The 27,126-nt window shown below is 39.3% G+C and overlaps 1 protein-coding gene and 1 pseudogene across 4 annotated transcripts in view; both read left to right on the plus strand.

Annotated features, from left to right (window-relative positions):
• Positions 1–27,126, plus strand: part of GOLGA4 (golgin A4) — a 111,264-nt gene that overhangs the window by 30,298 nt on the left and 53,840 nt on the right. For 3 of the 4 annotated variants that reach the window (XM_061196489.1, XM_061196490.1, XM_061196492.1), the window contains 7 exons: positions 8,273–8,587; positions 13,065–13,112; positions 14,394–14,450; positions 23,372–23,470; positions 24,418–24,547; positions 26,027–26,214; positions 26,503–26,586. In XM_061196489.1, the coding sequence (XP_061052472.1) occupies positions 8,273–8,587; positions 13,065–13,112; positions 14,394–14,450; positions 23,372–23,470; positions 24,418–24,547; positions 26,027–26,214; positions 26,503–26,586 (921 nt within the window). The remainder of the gene's footprint in view (positions 1–8,272; positions 8,588–13,064; positions 13,113–14,393; positions 14,451–23,371; positions 23,471–24,417; positions 24,548–26,026; positions 26,215–26,502; positions 26,587–27,126) is intronic. The other variant, XM_061196491.1, reaches the window with a different exon arrangement.
• LOC133094901 (ATP synthase F(0) complex subunit C2, mitochondrial-like) lies at positions 8,907–11,212 on the plus strand (annotated as a pseudogene).

The following is a 27,126-nucleotide window of genomic DNA, read 5'->3' on the forward strand; positions in this document are numbered from 1 at the left end:
CTTCGGGAAAAAAGACTCTGATTTTATAGTAAAAGATTATGGAGTAAGTCATATTGAAAGACATGTTGAGTTACATATTCTAGAAGGGAGTTGTGAAGAAAATGGGATTTCTTTTAAAGTTTGTTCTAATGCAGAATATCTTACTACCAGAGAATTTAGTTTATCTTTGATTTTAAAAAGTTATTTGGAGAGTGGGGCTCATGTAACATTCTTTTGACTCCTTCCAAAAAAGAAAGAAAGAATTTTTTTTAATTCATTAAAAAAAATCTTAATGATAGCAGTGTCTGAGATGAACATTTATTTTCTTTGGCTTTAGTGATTATTATCATTAACCTGGCTGTTCTCAACAGTCTCTGTGTAGAGCAATAACATTTCTGATTCTGTGAACCTGGAGCAGGAACATAGGCAATTTCTGAACTAACTCATGTAGATTAAACATTCTAAAGTATTGTCTAGCTTTCCAAACTCCATGAACAGGTTACCTGTGAGCTGAGGGTCTCATTCTTTTCAGGGAGGCCGGTCAGGTTCTGGGCATAGTCCACGTCCCTGGGCCTTGAGCAGCATCCCCTAAGTCCTCTACAAATAAATCATTTTCTATTAGTGCCTTGAGGTAGGGGTAAAATATTGGGAGGCACCAATTTAAATGGTACTGGACAGATCCAGTGATCTTGAAGGAATATTAATTAGATAACCAGCTTTATGATCAAATTCAGGAGAGATTTAAGTTTAATTAAGGTGAAGAATGAACATGGGTGATATTCAGGAAGTTAATTGTGTTTATTGAGTTTACTGTGTGTCAGGCATTGTTAAGCATTTTATGTATATGATCTCATTTAATTCTCATAACAAAAAGACACCTTCACTCAGAGTCTCTTTACTTTTATACAAATTCCTGACAAGTTGGTTGTTGGTTGTTGTTAGCAAATTAGGAACAGTGGGTATCCCCAAAGGGGGTAGAATGCTTACTGTGGTTGGGCAGCAGGAAATCAGAGTTGACACCAAGGTAGAAGAGATGGTGAAAAGCAAGCCCAAGAGTTTATAAAGTGTAGCTGCCCGTGACCCCCTTACTACTGGGTAGAACATCCTCTGTAAGCCAATAGATTTTGGCACACAATGTAATGATTGTGGTGGGGGTGTCATTAAAAAGGGTTACTCACTGTCCTTATTTAAGAAGGCAGAAAAGTGCAGTATACCTATCTCAGAAAAATTTCTGTTAAATAGTTAACTCTTAAATTGTTTAATGCAGTACACAAAATTCAGCTAATCAAAATGATTCTTCATTCATTTCCAAAGGAATCAGGTAGTTGACATTTTACCTCAAACAGACTTATAAAACTCAGATATTTGAAAATAGTGTATGCCACCATGTAATAGAGAAAAATATATTTTGCAAAACAGGTATGTATGAGCATTCATCCTTATCTGAGAAGCTGTGAAATAGTTTTATTGGATCATAGTTTTAGTGTTTTAGCAGTTTAGGATGAATCTAGGATCTAGTATTACCCTCTTATTGTGTAGATGAGCTATCAGGCATGAAACTTTAAATTATTTGCCCAAACACCAGTGGCTAGTTATTGATAGTGGGATTATCATAGATAGACAAAAACATCAGTCTACCCCGCTATAATTTTTTGCCATGTATTGCCTCATTTAAGTTTATATGCTGTTAAAACAAAATGAGAACAAACTAGTGGTTGCAGGAGCTGAGGAGGGTGGGGAGGATGGTGAAATAGGTGAAGGGGATTGAGAGGCACAAACTTCCAGCTATAAAATAAATAAGTTACAGGGATGTAATGTACAGCACAGGGAATATAGTCAGTAATATTGTAATAACTTTGGTGTGTAATCTATAAAAATATCGAATTACTATGTTTTATGCCTGAAATGAACATAACATTGTAAGTCAACTATACTTCAGTAAAAACAATAAAAAATAACAACTGAATTTTGTTAAATTGAATAGAGCAAATCATAGGGATTTAAATGACCATTCTCATATGCTATTAATTTTTTTTAACTATAGGAAAAAGTCTGGTTTTGAAAATCATTTATGATTTTTTTTTAAAAGCAAGTCAACCTCTGTCAATTTAAAAAAATTTTTTTTTATTTTATGTATTTATTTATTTTAATTTTTGGCTGCTTCAGGTCTTAGTTGTGGCACGCAGGCTTCTCTCTAGTTGTGGCGTGTGGGTTTTTTCTCTCTCTAGTTGTGGCATGTGGGCTCCAGAGCGCGTGGGCTCTGTAGTTTGTGGCACATGGGCTGTCTCCTTGAGGCACACGAGCTCAGTAGTTGTGGCACGCGAGCTTAGTTGCCCCGCAGCATGTGGGATCTTAGTTCCCTGACCAGGGATCGAACCTGTGTCTCCTGCATTGGGAGGCGGATTCTTTACCACTGGACCACCAGGGAAGTCCGTATGAATTTTTTAAAAAGAAATTATAGTAGTATAATTAAATTTTGAAATTTCTGTTGCCGTTTTTTGAATACTGCTTTTAACTTTAATTTTATTTTCAACAGTTTGTTATGAAAAATTTCAATCACACAGAAAAGTTGAAAGAACTTTATAAAGTGAACATCTGTATACCTACCACCTAGATTCTATCATTGACATTTTACTTTTCTTTTTTTTTTTTGGCTGCACTGCACGGCACGTGGAACTTCCCTGACCAGGGATTGAACCCATGCCCCCTGCAGTGGAAGCTCAGAGTCTTAACCACTGGACCACCAGGGAAGTCCTGTACTTTTTTTTTTTAAATCACAAATCTGTCCATATATTCATTCCTCTATTCGTCCCTCAATCCATTTTATTTTTTTGATGCCTTTCAGAGTAAGTCGCAGGCCACAGTACTAATGTTTTAGTATGTATATCATTATCTAGAGTTCAGTGTTTGTAATTTCTATTTTGAAGTGAATTTTATATAAAATGAAATATACAAACCTCAAATGTACATTGACTGATTTGTACATCGACACATACATTTGACAAATGTATGTGCCAAACCCATGCACAGGTTATAGAAGATTATCAACACACCAGAAAGTTCCCTTATGGTCCTCCCTCTCAGAGGCAACCTGTTGTAATTTTTTCCACCATACAACACATTAGTTTTGCTTATTTTAGAACTTTATATAAGTGACCTTATAAGTATGTGCTCTTTTGTGGAAGACTTCTTTCACTCAGCATTATGTTTTTGAAATTTCATCCATGTTGTGGTTATCAGTAGTTTGTTCCTTTCTATTGCTGTGTAGGATTCGTTTGAATGAATATTCTGCAGTTATTTACCTATTGATGGACACCTGGGCTGTTTCCAGTTTTCTGCTATTACGAATAAAACTATCATGAACGTTATTGTAGAAATCTTGTGGATGTATGTTTTCATTTTTTCCTTCTTGAGTGTTATTATGTATTAATGCTTTTTGATGATTTCTAGAATAAGATATGCTATATATAAAAAGTGATACATATCATTTTGATCAAGCATTGAGTATTTAAAGATCTCCCATTAGATCATCATTATCATATTGCCAGGTTAAGGTTCAGCTGAACAAATGTGTACTAACTACCTACTTTGTGGAAAGCACTGAGGCAAGACTACAGAGTTAGAGAATTTGAATTCTGTTCTAAAAGAGCATAAAGTCTGGGGTGAGGGTGTGTGTGGCAGATATAATGATAGGAAAATGTATTTAGTGCTTCCTGCATATGAGGCACTATTTTAAATGCTTTTACTCATTTAATCCTCATAACAACCTACTAGAGTAGTGTTGTTTTATAGATGAGGAAATTGAAACAAAGAGGTCCTAAAACTAGTAAATGGTAAAGCTGGGATTCAAAAAATGGAGTTCTGGTCAGAGTCTGAGTCTTAACCACTGTGCTGTATTGTCTCTGTAGTTGTTCTAAGGCATAAACAATTCAGTTAGTTGTTAAATCAGCAAGTAAGTAACTAATGGTGAGTCAGAATGCAGTATGTGCTCCAGTAGTGGTCCTGGTAAAGTGCTTAGGCCATTAAGAAGGGTTGTTTCTGATGGGTGAGATCTGAGGTTTCCTGGAAGAGCAGAAACTTGAGCTCACTTTTGAAGGATGTCTGAGTCTCCATGCGCAGGGAAAGTTTGGGTGATAGTACAGAGGCACACAAGGATGCATTTGTTCAGGGAACAGGAAGTTACCTGTTAGAACTCAAGTTTTTGTTACATGAAGGGGTGGTTTTACAGAGAAATGGGTCTTGGGAAGTGGGAACCTTGAGTATAAGCTAAGGATTTTGAACTTTATATTTAGTGGGAGTTCAGTTTAGGAATTGGAATGAAATGATCTGAATTATGTTTTAGGAAGACAATCCTGGTGACCATGTGGCAGGGGCAGATTGGTAGGTAAGAGATTTGAGGCAAGAGAACAGAAGGCTGCTACAGATATCCAGCTGGTAGAGGATAAAGGTCTGAACAACAACACTGTTGGGGAAATAAAAAGGAGGAATGCAAACAAGGTAAAGTGGGGGAGACAGAAAGGAGCTAAAAGTAACTCTGTGTTCATTTATTTTCATTTATACATTTCTCCTTCTCTAACCCCCATCAGCTTTTTAAAAAATGAGTTATAAATCAGTGAATGTCTTTGGTACCAGAAACCTGACAATAGTTGGAGCCAATGGGAGTTTAGTTTTTCACATAGCAGAAGGGCTAGAGACAGGCAGTCATTAAGGACCCTTCTCTGTTTGGCTTCTTGTCCCCCCCTCCTTTACCTTCTCATCCTCCCCACTGCCTTTCACCCTCACAGTTACAAGTTTGGCCTCCAGGAATTGCATCTCCATTGTTGACAGGACAAAAAGCATATTCCTTTTTATCAGGAAAAGAATATCTCTCCTAGAAGGTTCCATTCATTTTTTTTTTGGCCACACCATGCAGCTTGTGGGATCTTAGTTCCCCGACCAGGGATTGAACCCGGGCCCCAGCACTGAAAGCACGGAGTCCTAACCCCTGGACCGCCAGGGAACTCCTGAAGGTTCCATCCTTTAGATTCCCACTTGTAGTGTACATTATTGGCTGAACTTAGGCACATGGCCCACTCCTGGCTGAAACAGAGTCTGGAAAAAGCTAATTAAAAAATATCCTTTAATTGAAATGTAATATATCACAATGTAATAATGTATACAGAAAAGTATCATGTATTCCTTATACAGTTTACTGAATTTTCACAAACCAAACACAACTTTGTAACCAGCACCCAAAATCAAGAAACAGAAATTACCAGCACCCCGGAAGCCCTTGTGCTCCCCTCTGCTCTCTGCTCTCACCTCCCCCCACCAGGGGTAACCACTATCCTGACTTCTAACTCTATAGATTAATTTTGCCTGTTTCTGACTTTATGTAAATGGAATCAAAAGTGGTTATTCTTTTGTGTCTGGCTTCTTTTGCTTAATACTCTGTTAGTGTTAGTGAGATTCATCTATATTCTTGCTTGTGGCTGTAAATCTTTAATTTTCATTGCTATCTAGTATTCCGTTAGTGAGCGGATGACAGTTGACTTATCCCATCTGTTATTGATAGGCATCAGCTGTGGTTTCAGGTTTGGCGCTATTTTAAACAGTGCCGCTATAAACTTTCTAGCGTATATCTTTTGTTGAACATATTTATACATTTCTATTGTGTATATACTTAGTAGTGAAATTGCTGGTCTGGAGAGTACGTGTGTGTTTAGTTTTAGTAAATACTGGTAGTTTTCTGAAATGGAGTGCTCCACATCCTCACCAATACTTGGAATTTTCCATAGTTTTAATTTTAGCTATCCTGGTAGATATGTGGTAGTATCTCATTATGGTTTTTATTTGTATTTGAGAAGGTGAATGTTTTAACCTGGCTGTATTGTCACCCTGCACGAAACTGGCATCTGGTGGGAAGGAAGAAGGGAGGATTGGATATCAGGTGATAGATAGTATTGGTTGTTCAGCTCAAGCCAGTCATGATGCTAAGTGCTTCACATGTATTAATGTAGTACTCCTCACAAGCGCCCTACGAGGTGAGTGCTGTTGTTTTCCCCAATTAACTTATGAAGAAACAGAGGCACAGAGGGACTATGTAACTTGCCCAAGGTCATATTGCCGGTAAACCGTGGTAGGAAGACTTGAGCCCAAGAAGCCTGGCTGCAGAGCCTGTGCTCTTAGCTACTGCATCTTATAGCCAGAAGAGTCTGCCACATAAGCTTGCGTATAACATTCTTATTTGTATTTGTCTTTTGTTTTGTTTTAGTCTTCATTCTCTAATAATAATGATAATTGTTAACGTTTATTGAGTATTTGCTGCATTGTGAGCAATTTGCATGTACATATTAACTCATTCAGTCCTTGTGGCATCCATATGAGGTGGGTGGTATTATTATTACCATCATTATTATTTTTATCACCCTCATTTTAGAGAGGGGGAAACAAGACTAGTGAGGTTGAGTAACTTGGTCGGTGTCATGAACATCGTGGTGGAGCTGGGATTTAAACTTAGGCAGCCTTACTCAGCAGCCCACAGGCTGAATCACAACCCTCAAACTCCCAAGCAGAGTAGATGTGACAGTTACTCAGTTTATGAGCTTCTGCAAATACATGTCTTTGAAATTGTTCATTACCTCCTGGCTCACCCTAAAATAACAACTGTTTCTAGTGTTATTCAAACTTACCGCACTTGTTTCTCCTAAGGCAATGTACAAGGAGATTGTCTGTAAGAGCTGAAAAGCACTTTTTGCATGGGTCAGAAGTGGATGGTAATGGAATAGCGGTAAAGTGGTTCTTCAAGTTTTTGAGCATGAGGGTCCCTCCTCTCCCTTAAGACTTTCTCTACCCCATCCCAGTATAAAGGTAAAACTTGCACATTATGAAAGAAAAATTTTGGAAAGTACAGGAAAATAGAAAAATGAAAATAAAAATCACCTAAAATCTTACCACCCAGACCCACTCACTGTTAACTTTTGGTGTTTGTCCTTTAACAACTTGATTCTAAGGGTGTTTGTGTAAACATGCATACAAATTCAAAAGTATATGTAACTACGTTAAATCAAAATGAGTTCACAGTGTATGTGTTATTTTATAACCTGAGTTTTCCCATTAATAGTATGTCTTGAACCTCGTTACATACATTGTGGTTTATATAATGTATCCTCTAGTGGTGAACATTTGGGTTGTTAACCACTTTTTACTGTTATGAACGTCCTGTGATAAATCTGTGCGTATGCAGGGGGTGGGCCCCTCTTACTCCCACCTTGCCAAATACTATTATTAAATCTCTAAAATCTATGAATAAAGTATTCCTGGTCTGATTTTTTTTTTCTTGTATATTAAAGAGAATCTTTTTGTTTTCCTGTAATCTTTGCCTATACATGACCTCAGTCTCCCCTGAGCATTTCATTCCTGGCATCTTTGAGATCTTGCAGTGACCCTATTGCACTAATGAGAATGAGTTTCTAGGAAACACCTGAAGTACTGACTGCTGTCACGTGAACAAAAAAATGCAGCTTACAATAATGCAGGTTATTGAATTATATTATTTTCCATTGCTATTGTTCAAAATAATGCATCATTATTAATATTAATATTCTAATTAAGAGAACAGCTCTTGCTTATCACTGTTTCTAACATCAGACTTACTGATCCGTGTAGAGGGACTCTAGCTCAGACTTTTTAATGGTCCTCCATGATTTTTTAATGCTTATTTTTATTGCCGGTAGACAGTGATAAGTAGAGCAGAGTTGGATATCCCTAGTCAGCTCTGCCTGGCTTTCTGTTATTGAGCAAAATGGGTTCACTAAACATTACCCTCTGCCCGAGAAGAGTGATGAGGAATCTGCACAGGCCTTCATGCAGACTCCAGATGCAGCCACACACTTCACAGTACATACCCACATTTTAGGCACTGGGTGTATACTGGTGGTATAGATGACCACTGCCTCCAAGGGTCCTACAGTTTAGTGGACAGATCTCACAACACACCTGTGAGGTCGGCTGGGAAAGTATGGCTTCCTTCTTTTTACAGATGTGCAAACTGAAGGGAAGTGACTTAGTGAAGGTCATTCCACTGCTCGGTGACAGACCTGGGACCTACACCCCAGTCCTCTGACTCTAGGTCCAGCGCCTTTTCACAAATAAACAGGTGTCTCCTGTTTGTCAGAAAACAGTGTATTGTGTAAAATGTCAGGAATATAAATTAAATGTGTTAGCTTTCTATAGATTATTGCTGGTGATTAGGGAATTATAGAAGTCTAAATATGTATTTTAACCCACATGTTCTGATGCGTTTTGGTTGCAGTCAGGTGACATGCAGTCTTTTGCACAGAAGCTTCAACTCCGGGTGCCTTCCGTGGAGTCTTTGTTTCGGAGTCCAATGAAGGAATCTCTATTCCGATCTTCCTCTAAAGAGTCTTTGGTACGAACGTCTTCTAGAGAGTCCCTGAATCGACTTGACCTGGACTCTTCTGCTGCCACCTTTGATCCACCCTCTGATATGGAGAGTGAGACCGAAGATTCACTAGGGAATTTAGACAGTCTCAGCAAAGAACATTTGATCCAGTGGTTGCGAAGAATGGAACGAAGGTTGAATGGCTACAAAGGAAAATGTTCTGAGGTAGGAGCATGACTTTTTTTTTTTTTTTAACTCCCCGCTCCTGCCCCGCCCCCGCAGAGCTGCTCATGGCCCACTCGCGGCTGCGCCGTAGCAGCGTGGCACCCACCATCCCCCCTCGAAAGGGGGAGCCCTCGCCCCGCCCTCAGCCAGTGTTCGCACCTAGGCGGACAGAGTTCGGATTAAACTGGGGCACCTTAAACTGCAGAGCCGGACAGAATCCAGCCTTGGACTGTGAACAGGGATAGGTGTGGAATAGGGTCCCCTGCAATTCCTAGGCTGGTCGCGGTGCCTGGAAATGGCACGGAATTGATGCGGTGCCATGCCTGATGTAGTGGGATCCCACTTCCAGGGGAAACCTGTAGCCACCAACCCCTGGGACGCCCAGGGAGATGGCAAGGGTCATTGTGTGGAATCCCATGCGGTTTGGATTGCTCTCTGTGCCCCGGGCGCCGACCAGTACCTGCTGGAGATGCCTGCAGGCCGGAGCGCCTGTGCACCACAAGCACCTTGCGTCCATTGCCACTGCTCGCGCGGTGCATTCAGGAGCATGACTTTTTTGTTGGTATGAAAAGTTCCTCCCCGTATTCTCTAATTCATATTACTCTCTGGCCTTTATGCCTGTCGTTGGCTGAACTGTCGATTCCCTGGCTACGCTGGATACTGATGGTGGATAGTTTGTGGCAGTATCTAATTAAAGACCTTCAGTGGTACTGAGGCCCTTTGACAATACTCTTAGTAAAATTTTGGAGCAGATTGTTGCCCATTGCCTTTTGATTCTCACATGCTGTGCCCCTCTCTCCAGGGTTGCTTGGACACCCAGCTCAGAGTTCATTGTCTTTCCTCCTCACATCCCTTCCCTTGTTCATATTCTAAGTGTTGTGGCTCCAAAATGACCTCTTCTGCCAACCAGATTCCATTATTTCTGACCCCAGTTATGTGCACATTTGGTGCATTCTCATTGGACCTACATTTACAATTTGCCTCAAGTGAATCTTTTAACTGCTGGACCCCTTGATAATGTTTGGTCTAAGAGAGGAAGGAAGTGGTGCTGCTCCTTCACTCCTTTCGTTCCTTTAGGAACATGGCACCTTCCCTTTGGGCTGATTGTATTAGTTGCCCTCGCTGTCCTGTGCAGTTAAAACGTTCTTCCTCCGGAAAGCCTTTCTGGACAAAGTTGCCCGTGGCTTCCTTTTTTTAAGAAAAAAAACAAAAAACCCCCCAAAACCCCATGGGCTTCTCTGGTGGCGCAGTGGTTAACAATCCGCCTGCCAGTGCAGGGGATGCTTGTTCGAGCCCTGGTCCAGGAAGATCCCACGTGCCATGGAGCAGCTGGCCCCATGCGCCACAGCTACTGAGCCTGCGCTCTAGAGCCTGCGAGCCACAACTACTGAGCTCGCGTGCTACAACTACTGAAGCCTGCGCGCTGAGAGCCTGTGCTCCGCAACAAGAGAAGCCACCGCAATGAGAAGCCCGCGCACCACAACAAAGAGTAGCCCCCACTCGCTGCAACTAGAGAAAGCCTGGGCACAGCAATGAAGACCCAACAGCCAGAAATAAATAAAAAATAAATAAAATTTTAAAAAGACCCCATAATGTTTTATTGTCTTAATGCTGATAAATCAGCATTGTAGTTAATTTTAATTAATGAATAATAAAGTTCAAGGTTAGAGTATAAAGTTAGCTATTACTTCTATTTCCAGTTTGGCTGTAATATGGGTAGTTTTACCCTGCAGCCAAAAACAACAAAAAAAACTCCTAGATGAAATATCTTTTTTTTTTTTTTTTTTTAAGCAAGGACTCTCTTCTTTTTTTTTTTAAATTTTTATTTATTTATTTATTTATTTATGGCTGCGTTGGGTCTTCGTTTCTGTGCGAGGGCTTCTCTAGTTGCGGCAAGTGGGGGCCACTCTTCATCGCGGTGCGCAGGCCTCTCGTTATCGCGGCCTCTCTTGTTGCGGAGCACAGGCTCCAGACGCGCAGGCTCAGTAATTGTGGCTCACGGGCCTAGTTGCTCCGCGGCATGTGGGATCCTCCCAGACCAGGGCTCGAACCCGTGTCCCCTGCATTGGCAGGCAGATTCTCAACCACTGCGCCACCAGGGAAGCCCAAAATATCTTTTTAAAAGTACAAAGTGCTCCCCTCTCTGTCTTCTCTGCACTGGGACCAGCTCTCCTGCCGTGGCCTCTCATCCTCTGAAAACGTACTCTTGTGCCAAGTTCGTCTCCACACGCTCCTTGATCAAGAGAACCTCTCCACTACTGAGCTGATCACTGTCTACAGTGATGCTGAAACAGCAGGAGACACTGACAGATGAGAGCCACAGCAGCTTGGCAGCCCCGAGTCCCCTGACCACCTCACTTATTCCTAGCCGCACCTTCCAAACCAGTGCCATTTCAAGGGACATTGACACTGAAACCAAGTTCATTGGAGCTGGGGCTGCCACAGTAGGGGTGGCTGGCTCTGGGACTGGGATTGGGACTGTGTTTGGGAGCCTCATCATTGGTTATGCCAGGAACCCTTCTCTGAAGCAACAGCTCTTCTGCGCCATTCTGGGCTTCTGCACTCTCGGAAGCCATGGGGCTCTTTTGCCTGATGTTGGCCTTTCTCATCCTGTTCGCCATGTGAAGGAGCCGTCTCCACCTCCCATAGTTCTTTCTCCTTTGTCTCATCTGCCCTGTATGTTCCTTTTCCTGTACCTCCCCAGGCAGCCTGGGGAAAGTGATTGGCTCAGTGTTTGACAGAGGGAAGACAAATGAATACTGTATTAATAAGAAAAAAAAAAGTACAAAGTGCTGACAAAATAGGAAGGAATTACTAGGTTAAAATCTGTTGGCCAGCTGGAACCCAGAGATGTACACAGGGCATTAAGGCCATGTATCTCATAAGGCACATGTGGAATCAGGCAACTTTTTTCTTTAAATTTTAAAAAAAAATTTTATTTTTTATTTCTATCAAAGTTAATAATGGTCCTGAATTTTTTTGTTTAGATTTATGTTATTTTCACTAACCCATGGCTTTTAAGTTTGAAGCTTGGGCAGCCGTATAGTTAGTATTTAAATGTACAAGACACTGTGCATTTTATGTTTATGGTGTCATTTAATTTTGCACCATCTCTGTAAAGTAGATATTTATTAGCTCTGTTTTGCAGAGTAGAGATTATAGACTCATAGAGAGTTACTCATAGAGATTAAGTAACTTGCTTATAGTCACACAGGTAGCAGTTGACAGACTCTGCATGGATTCTGGGTCTTTCTGGTTGTTTCCGCTATTCTGTACTACCTCAGGTAAAGCTGTGAGGCTTTTTAGGGATGAAAAGAGCCCATCATCTTTGTCTCCACCTTTCCTTGCTACTGTAGGTACCTAGGATGGTAGTGCTGTAAGTGCCATTTGATTGTTGTGTTACTCTTCCACTCCCACTCCTCCCCCCACCCCTCACCCCGACGTTGAGTACCGGTTTCCTAACTGGTCTTAAGTAATAAGAAGGGGAGGATCCTGGTTTAAGGCCGAATTTTGGTTTTTTACATCCTTATCCCTGTCACTGGACTCGCCTTCCATTGCTGCCTGCCTCTTGACTCAAGACATCAGTAGACACATTCGATTTGAGGGCACACAGCAACCTTCCAAGGAAAATGGCAAGGCCAGAATCGGGAGTGCTTTCTCCTGAAGCTGCAACCTGTCTCTTCAGAGCCCACTAGCACCTCTAAAGTGGGTCCAAATAATGCGGTGGAGCCATGTGCTTAGCCTTCCGATGAGAAATGCTATATAATTTATAGGTTTAAAGGTTTATTACTCTGTAATTTCATCAAGTTTTGCTAGAATGTTTAAATATCAGTTTTAGGTTAAATGGTTAAATATGTCTTTAGGACCTGACATAGCAGTTTTCCTCTGTTGGTTGTGAGTTGCTTCCCTTCAGATTTTCATAGAGCCGCAGTCACAGGTCCTACACCAGAGGAACTTTTAGAGATCAGTTACATGGTCTGTTACGGCCCAAAGCAGAAAATCACCTGAGGAGCTAGTCAAAACACACATTGTTGTCTCTCCGCCCTCCCTCTGCTTCTCATTCAGTTAGTTTGGGGTGGGGCCCAAGAATTTCTGTTTCTAGCAAGCTCCCAGGTGATGCTTTTGCTAATGGTATTGATCTGTGACCACAGTTTGAGTAGCCTTTAAGCAAGTTGTCGCTAATCTCCACCTATAAATTAGGTACTGAAATTTAAAGAGGTGTGTGTGTAAGGTGAAATCAAATGGAGATTTAATATCTTTCTTTATAGAGTCATTACATTTTATTTTTTAGAAATATATTTCCTATGTTATTTAGTTTCAACCGCATATACGTCTAATTGGGTTGAATTGTCTATAAAAGGATTGCTTTGATTTATTTTCTGACTTTCATAATGAGATGTTTTAGCAGAGTTTAGAATAATTAATTGCATTTATGTAGGAATGACTGGTGTTACTAGTGACTTTTTCTTTATTTTAGCTTGTTACAGCTTATCAGACTCTTCAGAGAGAGAAGAAAAAGCTACAAGTAAGTGATTTGTTGGCTGTTATATTGATTCATATATAATTTTAAAAATAGAAAGGATCTTTTAATAAGATAGTTCTAACGCTCACTTTTAATAATTCTTCATATGACCAAAGTATTTAAGCTGTTTTCCCATTGGGGATTTTGATAAAGAGAATGAGTGAGAAATCTCAGATATTTAACCTCTGGTAGGGATGGGCTTCCTTGAGTTCTGGATCCCTGCAGTGTGTAAGAGGTTTGGATTTAAGGCATGTTTGCCTCTTTCAAGCATCTTTCCTGGTGTGCCAGTGTGCAGGCTGCATCTTTGTTTTAGTGGTAAAGAGATGTACAACTTCGAAGCTTTCCCTTCTACTTTTTAAAAACCTGCAGAGATCTCTGTTTCTTATTATATCAGGGTCCAAAAATAAGCATCCTCTCTACTTCCTGAGGCTGCTGCTTGTAAAGCCCTTGGTTAAGTGTGTGGAGAGAAGAAGCTATTATAGCTCTTCTGGTGACTCACCTCCACACCTCTATGTCATCCTGTTCATGACTGGAAATTTCCCAACAGGCACCTCAGGTGATAATTCACATGTCAGAGCTAAGGGGAAATACCCACTCCAGTTCACATGGTGCTGTGTTATTTATAAAATGCAGATAGTCTTATTTTTTACAATAAAAGTCATTTAAAACAGTTTAGCGTCTTGTCCCATTTAAAGACACTAATTATATAACCAGAAAGTTATTTGTAAAGTGAGATTTGGTAAAATTAATTTCCCCGTGTACATTATTTTAAAATACCGAATCTGCCATAACTATCAGTCTCCTTTGAGTACAACATTAAATTTTCTGGCTTTGGTCTGGAATATAATCAACTGAGAATGATAACACCAGTTACTTATTGCTGATTCAGTGTTCTAATTGTCCATAACAAGTGTGAAAATTAGATTATTACAAATAAAGTTTTTAGTTTAATATTTTCTTAAACATGTGGTCTATAGAAATTGGGGGTAGTTCCCATTTAATCCATTGTACTATTAATATTCCATAAATTCATTCTCAAAAGGTCATTTTATTCCTAAATTCTTTGAGTACCTTGCTTGTGTTTCTGTGAATTGTCTGATGGATTTTTATTTCGAGATGTACATAATTCTACCACTAGGTGGCAGTAGAGAGTTTTGGTTGCATAGTTGCAAAAGTAAAGGGTGTTGGAGATAAAATTCAATGATTTGTGATCTTTTAAACTTGCTTTTCACTACTATGTCATGTGATTGTTTGAACCAGCTTCTTTTTCCTTTTAAATTAAAGGATATATTAAGTCAGAGTCAGGATAAAGCACTTCGGAGGATTGGAGAGTTAAGAGAGGTAAGTTGTGACTAGTACTTTGAGAAGAGTAACTCAATCTCTCATATTTATCAGAACTATTGTATGTATTCGGATAGTTTCATATCTACTACGTTAGTTACAGTGAAAATTAACCAGTCTAAGCTACAAGAACAGGGATCAATTCTTTTAGTTTTTATTTGTGTGGTTTCCCTAACATCTGTTGGTGGAATTACAGGCAGACCTAGTTTTTTTTTTAACATCTTTATTGGTGTATAATTGCTTTACAGTGTTGTGTTAGTTTCTGCTGTATAACAAAGTGAATCAGCTACATGCATACGTATATCCCCATATCTCCTCCCTCTTGCGTCTCCCTCCCACCCTCCTTATCCCACCCCTCTAGGTGGTCGCAAAGCACCGAGGTGATCTCCCTGTGCCATGCAACTGCTTCCCACTAGCTATCTATTTTACATTTACACATAGTGTATATATGTCAATGCTACTCTCTTACTTTGTCCCAGCTTACCCTTCCCCCTCCTCGTGTCCTCAAGTCCATTCTCTACGTCTGTGTCTTTATTCCTGTCCTGCCCCTAGGTTCATCAGAATCATTTTTTTTTTTAGATTCCATATATATGCTAGCATACGGTATTTGTTTTTCTCTTTCTGACTTACTTCACTCTGTATGACAGACTCTAGGTCCATCCACCTCACTACAAATAACTCAATTTTGTTTCTTTTTATGGCGGAGTAATATTCCATTGTGTATATATATATGCCACCTCTTCTTTATCCATTCATCTCTTGATGGACACTTAGGTTGCTTCCATGTCCTGGCTATTGTAAGTAGTGCTGCAGTGAACATTGTGGTACATGATTCTTTTTGAATTATGGTTTTCTCAGGGTATATGCCCAGTAGCGGGATTGCTGGGTCGTATGGTAGTTCTATTTTTAGTTTTTTAAGGAACCTCCATACTGTTCTCCATAGTGGCTGTACCAATTTACATTCCCACCAACAGTGCAAGAGGGTTCCCTTTTCTCCACACCCTCTCCAGCATTTATTGTTTGTAGATTTTTTGATGATGGCCATTCTGACCGGTGTGAGATGATACCTCATTGTAGTTTTAATTTGCATTCCTCTAATGATTAGTGATGTTGAGCATCTTTTCACGTGTTTGTTGGCAATCTGTATATCTTCCTTGGAGAAATGTCTATTTAGGTCTTCTGCCCATTTTTGGATTGGGTTGTTTGTTTTTTTGATATTGAGCTGCATGAGCTGCTTGTAAATTTTGGAGATTAATCCTTTGTCAGTTGCTTCATTTGCAAATATTTTCTCCCATTCTGAGGGTTGTCTTTTGTTTATGGTTTCCTTTGCTGTGCAAAAGCTTCTTAAGTTTCATTAGGTCCCATTTGTTTATTTTTGTTTCTATTTCCATTTCTCTAGGAGGTGGGTCAAAAAGGATTTTGCTGTGATTTATGTCAGAGTGTTCTGCCTATGTTTTCCTCTAAGGGTTTTATAGTGTCTGGCCTTACATTTAGGTCTTTAATCCATTTTGAGTTTATTTTTGTGTATGGTGTTAGGAAGTGTTCTAATTTCATTCTTTTACATGTACCTGTCCAGTTTTCCCAGCACCACTTATTGAAGAGGCTGACTTTTCTCCATTGTATACTCTTGCCTTCTTTATCAAAGATAAGGTGACCATATGTGTGTGGGTTTATCTCTGGGCTTTCTATCCTATTCCATTGTTCTATATTTCTGTTTTTGTGCCAGTACCATACTGTCTTGATTACTGTAGATTTGTAGTGTAGTCTGAAGTCAGGGAGCCTGATTCCTCCAGCTCCGTTTTTCTTTCTCAAGATTGCTTTCTCTATTCAGGGTCTTTATGGTTCCATACAAATTGTGAAATATTTTGTTCTAGTTCTGTGAAAAATGCCATTGCTAGTTTGATAGAGATTGCATTGAATCTGTAGATTGCTTTGGGTAGTATAGTCATTTTCACAATGTTGATTCTTCCAATCCAAGAACATGGTATATCTCTCCATCTGTTTGTATCATCTTTAATTTCTTTCATCAGTGTCTTATAGTTTTCTGCATACAGGTCTTTTGTTTCCTGAGGTAGGTTTATTCCTAGGTATTTTATTCTTTTTGTTGCAGTGGTAAATGGGAGTGTTTCCTTAATTTCTCTTTCAGATTTTTCATCATTAGTGTATAGGAACGTAAGAGATTTCTGTGCATTAATTTGTATCCTGCTACTCTACCAAATTCATTGATTAGCTCTAGTAGTTTTCTCGTAGCATCTTTAGGATTCCCTATGTGTAGTATCATGTCATCTGCAAAGAGTGACAGTTTTACTTCTTCTTTTCCAATTTGTATTCCTTTTATTGCTTTTTCTTCTCTGATTGCTGTGGCTAAAACTTCCAAAACTATGTTGAATAATAGCAGTGAGAGTGGGCAGCCTTGTCTTGTTCCTGATCTTAGAGGAAATGGTTTCAGTTTTTCACCATTGAGAACGATGTTGGCTGTGGGTTTGTCATGTGTGGCCTATATTATGTGGAGGTAGGTTACCTCTATGCCTACTTTCTGGAGAGTTTTTATCATAAATGGGTGTTGAATTTGTCAAAAGTTTTTTCTGCATCTATTGAGATTATCATATGGTTTTTATCCTTGAATTTGTTAATATGGTGTATCGTATTCATTGATTTGTGTGTATTGAGGAATCCTTACATTCCTGGGATAAACCCCACTTGATCGTGGTGTATGATCCTTTTAATGTGTTGTTGGATTCTGTTTGCTAGTATTTTGTTGAGGATTTTTGCATCTGTGTTCATCAGAGATATTGGCCTGTAGTTTTCTTTTTTTGTGACATCTTTGTCTGGTTTTGGTATCAGGGTGATGGCGGCCTCATAGAATGAGTTTTGGAGTGTTCCTCCCTCTGCTATATTTTGGAAGAGTTTGAGAAGGATAGGTATTAGCTCTTCTCTAAATGTTTGATAGAATTCTCCTGTGAAGCCATCTGGTCCTGGGCTTTGTTTGTTGAAAGATTTTTAATCACAGTCTCAATTTCAATGCTTGTGGTTGGTCTGTTTATATTTTCTATTTCTTCCTGGTTCAGTCTTGGAATGTTGTGCTTTTCTAAGAATTTGTCCGTTTCTTCCAGGTTGTCCATTTTATTGGCGTATAGTTGCTTGTAGTAATCTCATGATCCTTTGTATTTCTGCAGTGTCAGTTGTTACTTCTCCTTTTTCATTTCTAATTCTGTTGATTTGAGTCTTCTCCCTTTTTTTCTTGATGAGTCTGGCTAATGGTTTATCAATTTTGTTTATCTTCTCAAAGAACCAGGTTTTAGTTTTCTTTATCTTTGCTATTGTTTCTTTCATTTCTTTTTCATTTATTTCTAATCTGATCTTTATGATTTCTTTCCTTCTGCTAACTTTGGGGTTTTTTTTTGTTCTTCTTTCTCTGATTGCTTTAGGTGTAAGGTTAGGTGGTTTATTTGAGACTTTTCTTGTTTCTTTAAGTAGGATTGTATTGCTATAAACTTCCCTCTTAGAACTGCTTTTGCTGCATCCCATAGTTTTTGGGTCATTGTGTTTTCATTGTCATTTGTTTCTAGGTATTTTTTGATTTTCTCTTTGATTTCTTCAGTGATCTCTTGCTTATCTAGTAGCATATTGTTTAGCCTCCACGTGTTTGTATTTTTTACAGTTTTTTTCCTGTAATTGATGTCTAGTCTCATAGTGTTGTGGTCGGAAAAGATACTTGATACGATTTCAGTTTTCTTAAATTTACCAAGGCTTGATTTGTGACCCAGGATATGGTTTATCCTGGAGAATGTTCCATGAGCACTTGAGAAGAAAGTGTATTCTATTGTTTTCAGATGGAATGTCTTATAAATATCAGTTAAGTCCATCGTGTTTAATGTGTCATTGAAAGCTTGTGTTTCCTTATTTATTTTCATTTTGGATGATCTGTCCATTGGTGAAAGTGAGGTGTTAAAGTCCCCTACTATGGTTGTGTTACTGTCGATTTCCCCTTGTATGGCTGTTAGCATTTGCCTTATGTATTGAGGTGCTCCTATGCTGGGTGCATAAATATTTATAATTGTTATATCTTCTCCTTGGATTGATCCCTTGATCATTATGTAGTGTTCTTCTTTGTCTCTTGTAACAGTCTTTATTTTAAAGTCTATTTTGTCTGATATGAGAATTGCTACTCCATCTTTCTTTTGATTTCCATTTGCATGGAATATCTTTTTCCATCCTCTCACTTTCAGTCTGTATGTGTCCCTAGGTCTGAAGTGGATCTCTTGTAGACAGCATATATACGGGTCTTGTTTTTGTATCCATCCAGCCAGTCTATGTCTTTTGGTTGGAGCATTTAATCCATTTACATTTAAGGTAGTTATTGATATGTATGTTCCTATTACCATTTTCTTAATTGTTTTGGGTTGTTTTTTTGGGTCTTTTCCTTCTCTTATGTTTCCTGCCTAGAGAATTTCCTTTAGTGTTTGTTGTAAAGCTGGCTTGGTGGTGCTGAATTCTCTTAACTTTTGCTTATGTGTAAAGGCTTTAATTTCTCTGTCAAATCTGAATGAGATCCTTGCTGGGTAGAGTAATCTTGGTTGTAGGTTTTTCCCTTTCATCACTTTAAATATGTCCTGCCACTCCCTTCTGGCTTGCAGAGTTTCTGCTGAAAGATCAGCTGTTAACCTTATGGGGATTCCCTTGTATGTTATTTGTTGCTTTTCCCTTGCTGCTTTCAATATTTTTTCTTTGTATTTAATTTTTGATAGTTTGATTAATATGTGTCTCAGCATGTTTCTCTTTGAGTTTATCCTGTATGGGACTCTCTGTGCTTCCTGGACTTGATTGACTATTTCATTTCCCATGTTAGGGAAGTTTTCGACTATAATGTCTTCAAATATTTTCTCAGACACTTTCTTTTTCTCTTCTTCTTCTGGGATCCCTATAATTCGAATGTTGGTGCATTTAATGTTGTCCCACAGTCTCTCAGACTGTCCTCAATTCTTTTCATTCTTTTTTCTTTATTCTGTTCCCTGGCAGTTATTTCCACAATTTTATCTTCCAGCTCACTTATCCATTCTTCTGCCTCAGTTATTCTGTTACTGATTCCTTCTAGAGTATTTTTAATTTCAGTAATTGTGTTGTTCATCACTGTTTGTTTGCGCTTTAGTTCATCTAGATCCTTGTTAAATGTTTCTTGTATTTTCTCCATTCTGTTTCCGAGATTTTGGATCATCTTTACTATCATTAATTACTCTGAATTCTTTTTCATGCAGGTTGCCTTTTTCATCTTCATTTATTTGGTCTTGTAGGTTTTTACCTTGCTCCTTCGTCTCTAACAACTTTTTTTGTCTTTTTTTTTTTTTTTTTGATGGCTGGTGCTGTATTCCTGTCTTACTGGTTGTTTGGCCTGAGACATCCAGCACTGGAGTTTGCAGGCAGTTGGATAGAGCTGGGTCTTGGTGCTGAGATGAGGACCTCTGGGAGGCCTCACTCTGATTGATATTCCCTGGGGTCTGAGGTTCTCTGTTAGTCCAGGGGTTTGGACTCAGACCTCCCACCACAGGAGCTGGGGCCGACCTCCAGCCTGGGAACCAAGATCCCACAAGCTTCGTGGCATGGTTAAAAAAAAAAAAAAGAAAGAAAGAAAGAAAGAAAAAAAGGAGCAGTACAATATCAAAGAATAGAAGACAAAATAAAATTAGAAAGATAAAAAATATAAGAGGAAAAATAAAACTATACTTGAAACAACTGCAACAAGGTAAAGTAAAACCACAACAGAACAAAGAAAAAAAAGGGGGGGGGTTACAAGCCAAAAGGAGAGATCACCGGTCCCTGGGGGTTCCTCCTGTCCCCTTAGGTGTCCATGGTCCCCAACCGGTGCCTGGTCAGTGCCCCAGTGGTGAGGAGACGCGAATTCTGTGTCCTCCTAGTACGCCGTCTTGAGTCCACCCCACCAGACCTAGTTTTATTGCACTTCACTTTATTACGCTTCAGAGATCCTGACTTTTTACAAATTGAGGGTTTGTGGCAACCTTGCGTTGTCAGATGATGATTAGTATCTTTTAGCAATAAAATATTTTTTAAATTAAGGTTAGTACATTTTTTAAAAAGCAGAATGCTGTTGCACACTTAGTAGATTATAGTGTAAACATAACTTTTATATGCACTGGGAAACCTAAAAATGTGTGTGACTTGCTTTATTGCAATACTTTATTGTGTTGGTCTGGAACTGCATCCACGGTATTTCCAAGGTGTGCCTGTAATGATCCAAGAATGTCTTATTTAGCTATAGAGTATCATTTGCCTGCATAAACAGTCAGTGGCAACTTCTAAGGCTAACCTGTCCCTTCTGTTAGGTATTTCAGGATCTTTTTGTTTTTCCTAACCAACAATCTTTTTGGTGAAGTAAAATGAAAATTATGTTCATTGTAATTTGGGGGTGGTTAACAGACTCTTGCAGCTATAGTGGGGGTAGGGATAGAGGTGGTGAGAAATGGTCAGGTTGCTATCTACTTTGAGGGTTTGCTGATGATTGGACATGGGGGAAAAGAGAGGAGTCAAAATTGACCCCAAGAATTTGGGCTTGAGTGATGGCGAATGGTGGCATCGTTTGCTGAGACAGGGTATAGTGGGAGAAGATTAGGTTTGTTGGGAGAAAAATCAGGGTTTGATTTTGCCTGGCTTCAGAGTTTGGAAGTACTATCACATGGAAGAAGGATTAGATTTGTTCTTAGTGACCCCAAGGGTCTAATCAGAACTTCCTGAAAGTGGAAGGTAACCCCAGATAGTAGGGTCTAGTTCTGGAGCTAGTGAAATCTCTATCATGGTGGTGTTGGACAGCTGGCTAGCTAGCCTGTGGGCTGTAGTCAGGATATAAGTTGACAGTTCTTAAGTTCCTTTATAACTGTGGTCTTTATTGTTTATGGAGTACTTATTGGTTGAATAGTCTAATGTAGCAGGAGGAGGGAGAAGGGGACATGATTAAAAGATGTTTCTGGGGAATTCCCTGGTGGTCTAGTGGTTAGGATTCAGCGCTCTCACTACCATGGCCTGGGTTCAATTCTTGGTCGGGGAACTGAGATCCTGCAAGTCGTGAGGCAAGGCCAAAAACAAAAAAGATGCTTTTGTTGTATCCAAGGACTTCTTAACCTAAGATGAGGAGATGAAAACATTCAAAACCGGAAAATCATAATATAAATTGAGAAGTTTTTGTGGGCTGGTAGGGATGCCATGTAACAGAGTCTAGTATGGTAGAATGTAGGAAATTATTTGGAAGAAATGAATTTTAAAGAAAGTAAAGGACTGCATTGCCATTAAGGAGATGTGCAGCTGGTCCTTACTAAAGAATTGGCCTGTGCAGAGTCATGGGTGGGGGGGACGGTGCTTTCCAGACTTTTGGATTTCAGGGACTGAGAAATTACCTTCCAGTTCCTTTCAGAAATGGGGGAAAGGAGACTTGTCATAGGGCTACTTTTATTTTTTTCAAGTGAGGACATTGAGAATAAGGAACCAGATTCTTTTATTGTCATTATTTCATGCAAGAAAGTTTTTTTTTTAATAATAAAAAGAATTAGGAAGGACACAGTCTCAGAATAAAGTACAGTTGTTTAGATGGAAGAAATTTAGATCTAAGAAAAACATGTCTTGATCTGAAGACCAGCATTTGGAGACTCCTACTGCCGGGGGAGGTCAAGCCAGGAGTCTGTAGTGAGAGGAACAGTAAATGTGCTGAGATCTTGGGACCATGTGGGTGTGGGGGAGAGTAGAGGACAGTTAGTACCTCAGTGTTTTGAGAATTAGTAAATTTGAAACAATTCAAGAAGAAGGCGTTGCTTATAAGTCCTTGAAAGTAGTGTTTGAGGAAAGTTTTTTAGCAAATGTGTGAGGGATGGATTAAATCAGAGGTAGACTTGAGGTAAGAATTCTCTCTAGAAGGCTACTGAAGGAAATTAATCATCAAGATTATTAGAGATTGGGATTATGGATTTGGATGTGGAAAAAGGACCTAAACATTGTAGAGAAAGTAATGAAAGAATTTGGTTATGTGCAGAGGTCAACAAAAGATAAGTAAAATGTGACTTTGAATATTTTGAGCTTAGAGAATTAGAAAAGTAGGAATCCCAGAAAAATTGTGGGGTTTTGATGGGATATCCACTATGTTCCAGGTGTTAATCTGCAACATTCTAATGGAGCAAGTGTAAGGGAGAAGCCCTGAGGACACAGAACTGAGCCCAGAGGGATATTTGCCGAGAGAATCAGTGAAGGGCACAGTGGAAACTCTGAGAGACAGGAATATAGGTAGGAGCCCTGAAGCCGCAGAAAGCAGGTACCTCAGTTGAGGAGGTGATTATTAGTGACTGGTGTAGTGGAGAGGTAAAGACCATTGGATTTAGTTAGGGAGGCTCATTAATGACTTAAGGAAAGCAGCATGTCAGGAAGTTGAAATTTCACTGTTTGGTGATCAACTAGGTCAACCTTTTCATTTGAGGAGGCTTCTGATTTTGACTGTTGATCACTTTCATGTATTGGGAGGAGGAAGGTTCTATTGATTATCTATTTAGTATATAACAATTCCATTTTAGATCAAGTGAATATAAGATAGCACAAGCAGTAAGATGTCTTAAAGTAGGATAAAATTTTACCTTTATCTTAAGTAACTAATTTTTTTAATCCTCTCTACGTAATTATCAATTCAGCAGTGATTACAGATCTATAAGTATACTTTTTCTTCTTGGATTTTCATATTCTTTAAGGAACAGAATTATTTGTTGGGGTAAGTACTAATGTTTTAAATGCTGATTATTCTTTAATTATTGTTGCTCTTACCTTACCTTAAGAGTAATGCAAATCTGGATTGATGAGTTTTTAAACTTTGAAAATTTCAGGTTTGTATTTTTTGTTTTATACTGAAAACTGCTTATGAATCGTTTACGTTTTAGGAGCTCCAGATGGACCAGCAAGCAAAAAAACATCTCCAAGAGGAGTTTGATGCATCTTTAGAGGAAAAAGATCAGTATATCAGTGTCCTTCAGACTCAGGTAAAAAAAGAAGTGTGGAATTTTTGGATAAAGAAAAATAAAGGGGTTTTGATGGAATATCTAATAGGTTCCAGATGTTTAAAAAATGGCCTTTTAAAACATTTATTTATTTATTTGGCTGCATCGAGTCTTAGTTGCGGCATGCGGGATCTTCATTGCAGCACGCAGGATCTTTCGTTGTGGCGCGCGAGCTTCTCTCTAGTTGTGGCTCGTTGGCTTCAGAGCGTGCGGGCTTAGTTGCCCTGCGGCATGTGGGATCTTAGTTCCCTTACCAGGGATTGAACCCGCATCCCCTGCATTGGAAGGCGGATTCTTAACCACTGGACCACCAGGAAGTCCCAAAATGGCCGATTTAAAAAACTCTTTGCTTTTCCTCAATTAATTTTAAGGATAATTTTTTTTTTTTTTTTTAAGAGCTAAGGGTCTGGCTTTTTTTTTTTTTTTAATTTATTTATTTATGGCTGTGCTGGGTCTTCGTTTCTGTGTGAGGGCTTTCTCTAGTTGCGGCAAGTGGGGGCCACTCTTCATCGCTGTGCGCGGGCCTCTCACTATCGCGGCCTCTCTTGTTGCGGAGCACAGGCTCCAGACGCGCAGGCTCAGTAATTGTGGCTCACGGGCCTAGTTGCTCCGCGGCATGTGGGATCTTCCCAGACCAGGGCTCGAACTCGTGTCCCCTGCATTGGCAGGCAGATTCTCAACCACTGCGCCACCAGGGAAGCCCCTTAAGGATAATTTTTGATTTATTGTATCGTCTGGCTAAGCTATCATTGAAAATAGCAAATATCAAAATCAGCAGCATTGGGAGTAAAGTTTTTATTTTGATTCCCTCCCCCCCCATTATAGCAAAAAGGGTATCTTTTACTCTATTCCTTCTCTGTTTCAAGGAAAGCACTACTGCCAAAGTTTCTCTTGGTTTTTTTCTAATGAAGGACATTTTTTTATTTTAGGTTTCTTTGCTGAAACAGCGGTTACGAAATGGCCCGATGAATGCTGATTTACCAAAACCACTCTCGCAGATGGAACCAGAGGCTGAAGGCGTCACTAAAGAGAACACAGATGGTGATGTAGAGCCAGTAGGTAAGCTTCAGCTTGTCAGAAGGTTACGTTAAAAACTAGAGGAGGATGGTGAGTGATTCTAGGGCAGGAAGTAGTAGACATGGACTGAGGTAGAAGTAAAGTGTCCCTGACCCTAATATTTCCAGAAAGGTTCAACTGAGTCAATTTTAAAGATCTTATTGACTTAATTAGACCATTCATGAATCAGGCAGTACCCCTTCTAGCAGATAGAAAAGAGCTCCTGGGAGCTGTACAAAATGAAAGACTTTCACAGGCAGAAGGGAGTGTGACAAGGAAGTTATAGTAGCAAAAAGTGGATTGATTGTGACAAAGTCCCTTTCCTTTAGGGGATGCAGGGGTCTGTCAGGCATGTGACCTCCCTAGTGTTGACCAGGTGATTCCTGATGGACTGGTTTCAGATTCCATTTCTGGGAGAGGCTGAAACTGTAATTAAGTCTCAGTTTGGTGATGTGGGGCTTAGCTTAAGCCTCCATTTTGGACCTGTTTTTAGCAGATGCAAGAGTTTTGATGGTTTTTTGGGCTCTTTGTTTATTGTTTTCCAGGAGAAAGTGAGTAATTGTTTTGACACTTGAAAGTCTGTGAGTAGCACCACATTTTCATTGTAATTGAAATTCATTATATTATACTGTTTTACTGATAGCAGTAGCTAGATTTCATACAAAAAGGTTAAGTCTGCTCAAGATTAAGGAATATGCTCTTTGTCACTATTTGTCTCTTTTAGTTTTTAAGTATTATTGCTTACGTATTTCTACATTCAAAGATGCCAATATTTGCCCTATTATTTGCTTTGTAATTGTAAAAGAAGGAATAGTTAAATTATGTTTTAAAATCCAATTGTAGCCCTCCCTACTCTTTGAGGCTTTGTGGTACCTATTTAGTAAACTTCCCACTTTTTATTTACTAGCTTTATCACAAAGAGATTTGTGATAAACTTTTGGTCCAGCCAGTGCCGGAGTAAGGTGCTGAGCAGCCATTTATCTGAGCAACCAACCTGTAAGGGCTCCTGAAACATCCCTGGGCTATGTCATAAATGTAAGGAGATGGAGAAAGCTGTACTTGCCAGAACTCCTCTCTGGATGAGATCAGAATGCTTTGGAAGGAATACTTTAGTGATCCTTTGGGGATTGGCGCTAAGACATGGGAGGCACTTGTAAATAGCAAAAGATGGTCATCAAACTGTCTTTTGAAGGAGGGTGGATTCAGTTAACGTTAGTTAACTCTTGAGTGTTTTGTGCCATTTGGGTTGGGGTTGAACCACAGAAGAAGAGGTGAATGTACTACACAGCTTCTTCAGCAGCAGATCACACAAATAGTGGCAGAGTAGAGGTTTGGAAGGGCACCTCTCTCTTCTCAATCTGACTCAGGGTATAGCAGAGTGTTGGAATGAGAATACAGTCCTGTGCACTAACAGAGTAGCTGTTCCCAGGGAGCCCTTAGATTCCTCACTGACTGCCCCTGCTTATGCTGCTTTATTAATAGTGGGAGATGGAGCTTCTGCTAAAACACTGGAAATACTTCAGCAAAGAGTTAAGCGTCAAGAGAATCTACTGCAGCGCTGTAAGGAAACCATTCGGTCGCATAAGGAACAATGTATGCTGTTAACCAGTGAAAAAGAAGCCCTGCAAGAACAACTAGATGAAAGACTTCAAGAACTAGAAAAGATGAAGGTAAAAGAGAAAATGATTGTGGTTTAACGCAGCCCTGTGATGCTAGATCCACAGGCCCCAGCGTGGCCTGCACCTCCTCTGGAAAGCCTTCCCCCTTCCTCCGTAGACAGCATGGAAAGGGCTCCTGAGTGCCCTGGGCTTCATAGCATTTACCATCCTTTTGACACATCCTGTGTTCTCTTCTCCTATTAGACTTGTAGGAGTATTCAAATTAGAGAAAATGTTTAGAGTTCTCATATGAGGAGAAGCTTTATTAGAGATGGAAATGAACTTTTAAAATTTTTTTAGGAGCTTCATATGGCTGAGAAGACTAAACTTATCACTCAGTTGCGTGATGCAAAGAACTTAATTGAACAGCTTGAACAAGATAAGGTAAAACAACATAACTTATGATACTAAAATTTGTCAAGGGGCACCCCAATTCATTTTTGGAAGCAATTGGAAGCATTCAGACTTCTGCTTTCCAAAATTATTACAGCTGCTTCCATGAAAAATCTTTTTGTTTTAATTTCTAGATTTATATAACCATTAGCATTAGTTTTGTATCATGTGAAGCTGAATCTGTGATTTCTTGATCCCAGTCAGCATTTTGATTTATAGATTAGAATACTGTTGCAAAAGAAATTTGTTTACAGAACATAACTACTTTTTAGAGAAAAGTTAAATTATTTACAGTTAAGCCATTGCTAAATGTGAATGATATAAGTATTGTCTTTCAAATATAATGGAAACAGATTAATCTCACAGATAAATTGCCTAAAAAGTAAAGAAGTAGTAATGTATACGTTAGCGTAAACAGAAATTTCTGCAAATAAACTTTAGAATGTGTAGGTGAGATTGGCATTTTAGAGTTGGAACAGAAACTTTAGCTATGGAAGCAAAGACAGCTAAAAAATTCATGGGCAAAACAGT

This window comes from Eubalaena glacialis, chromosome 7 (assembly GCF_028564815.1).
Source record: "Eubalaena glacialis isolate mEubGla1 chromosome 7, mEubGla1.1.hap2.+ XY, whole genome shotgun sequence".
Taxonomy (NCBI): Eukaryota; Metazoa; Chordata; class Mammalia; order Artiodactyla; family Balaenidae; genus Eubalaena; species Eubalaena glacialis.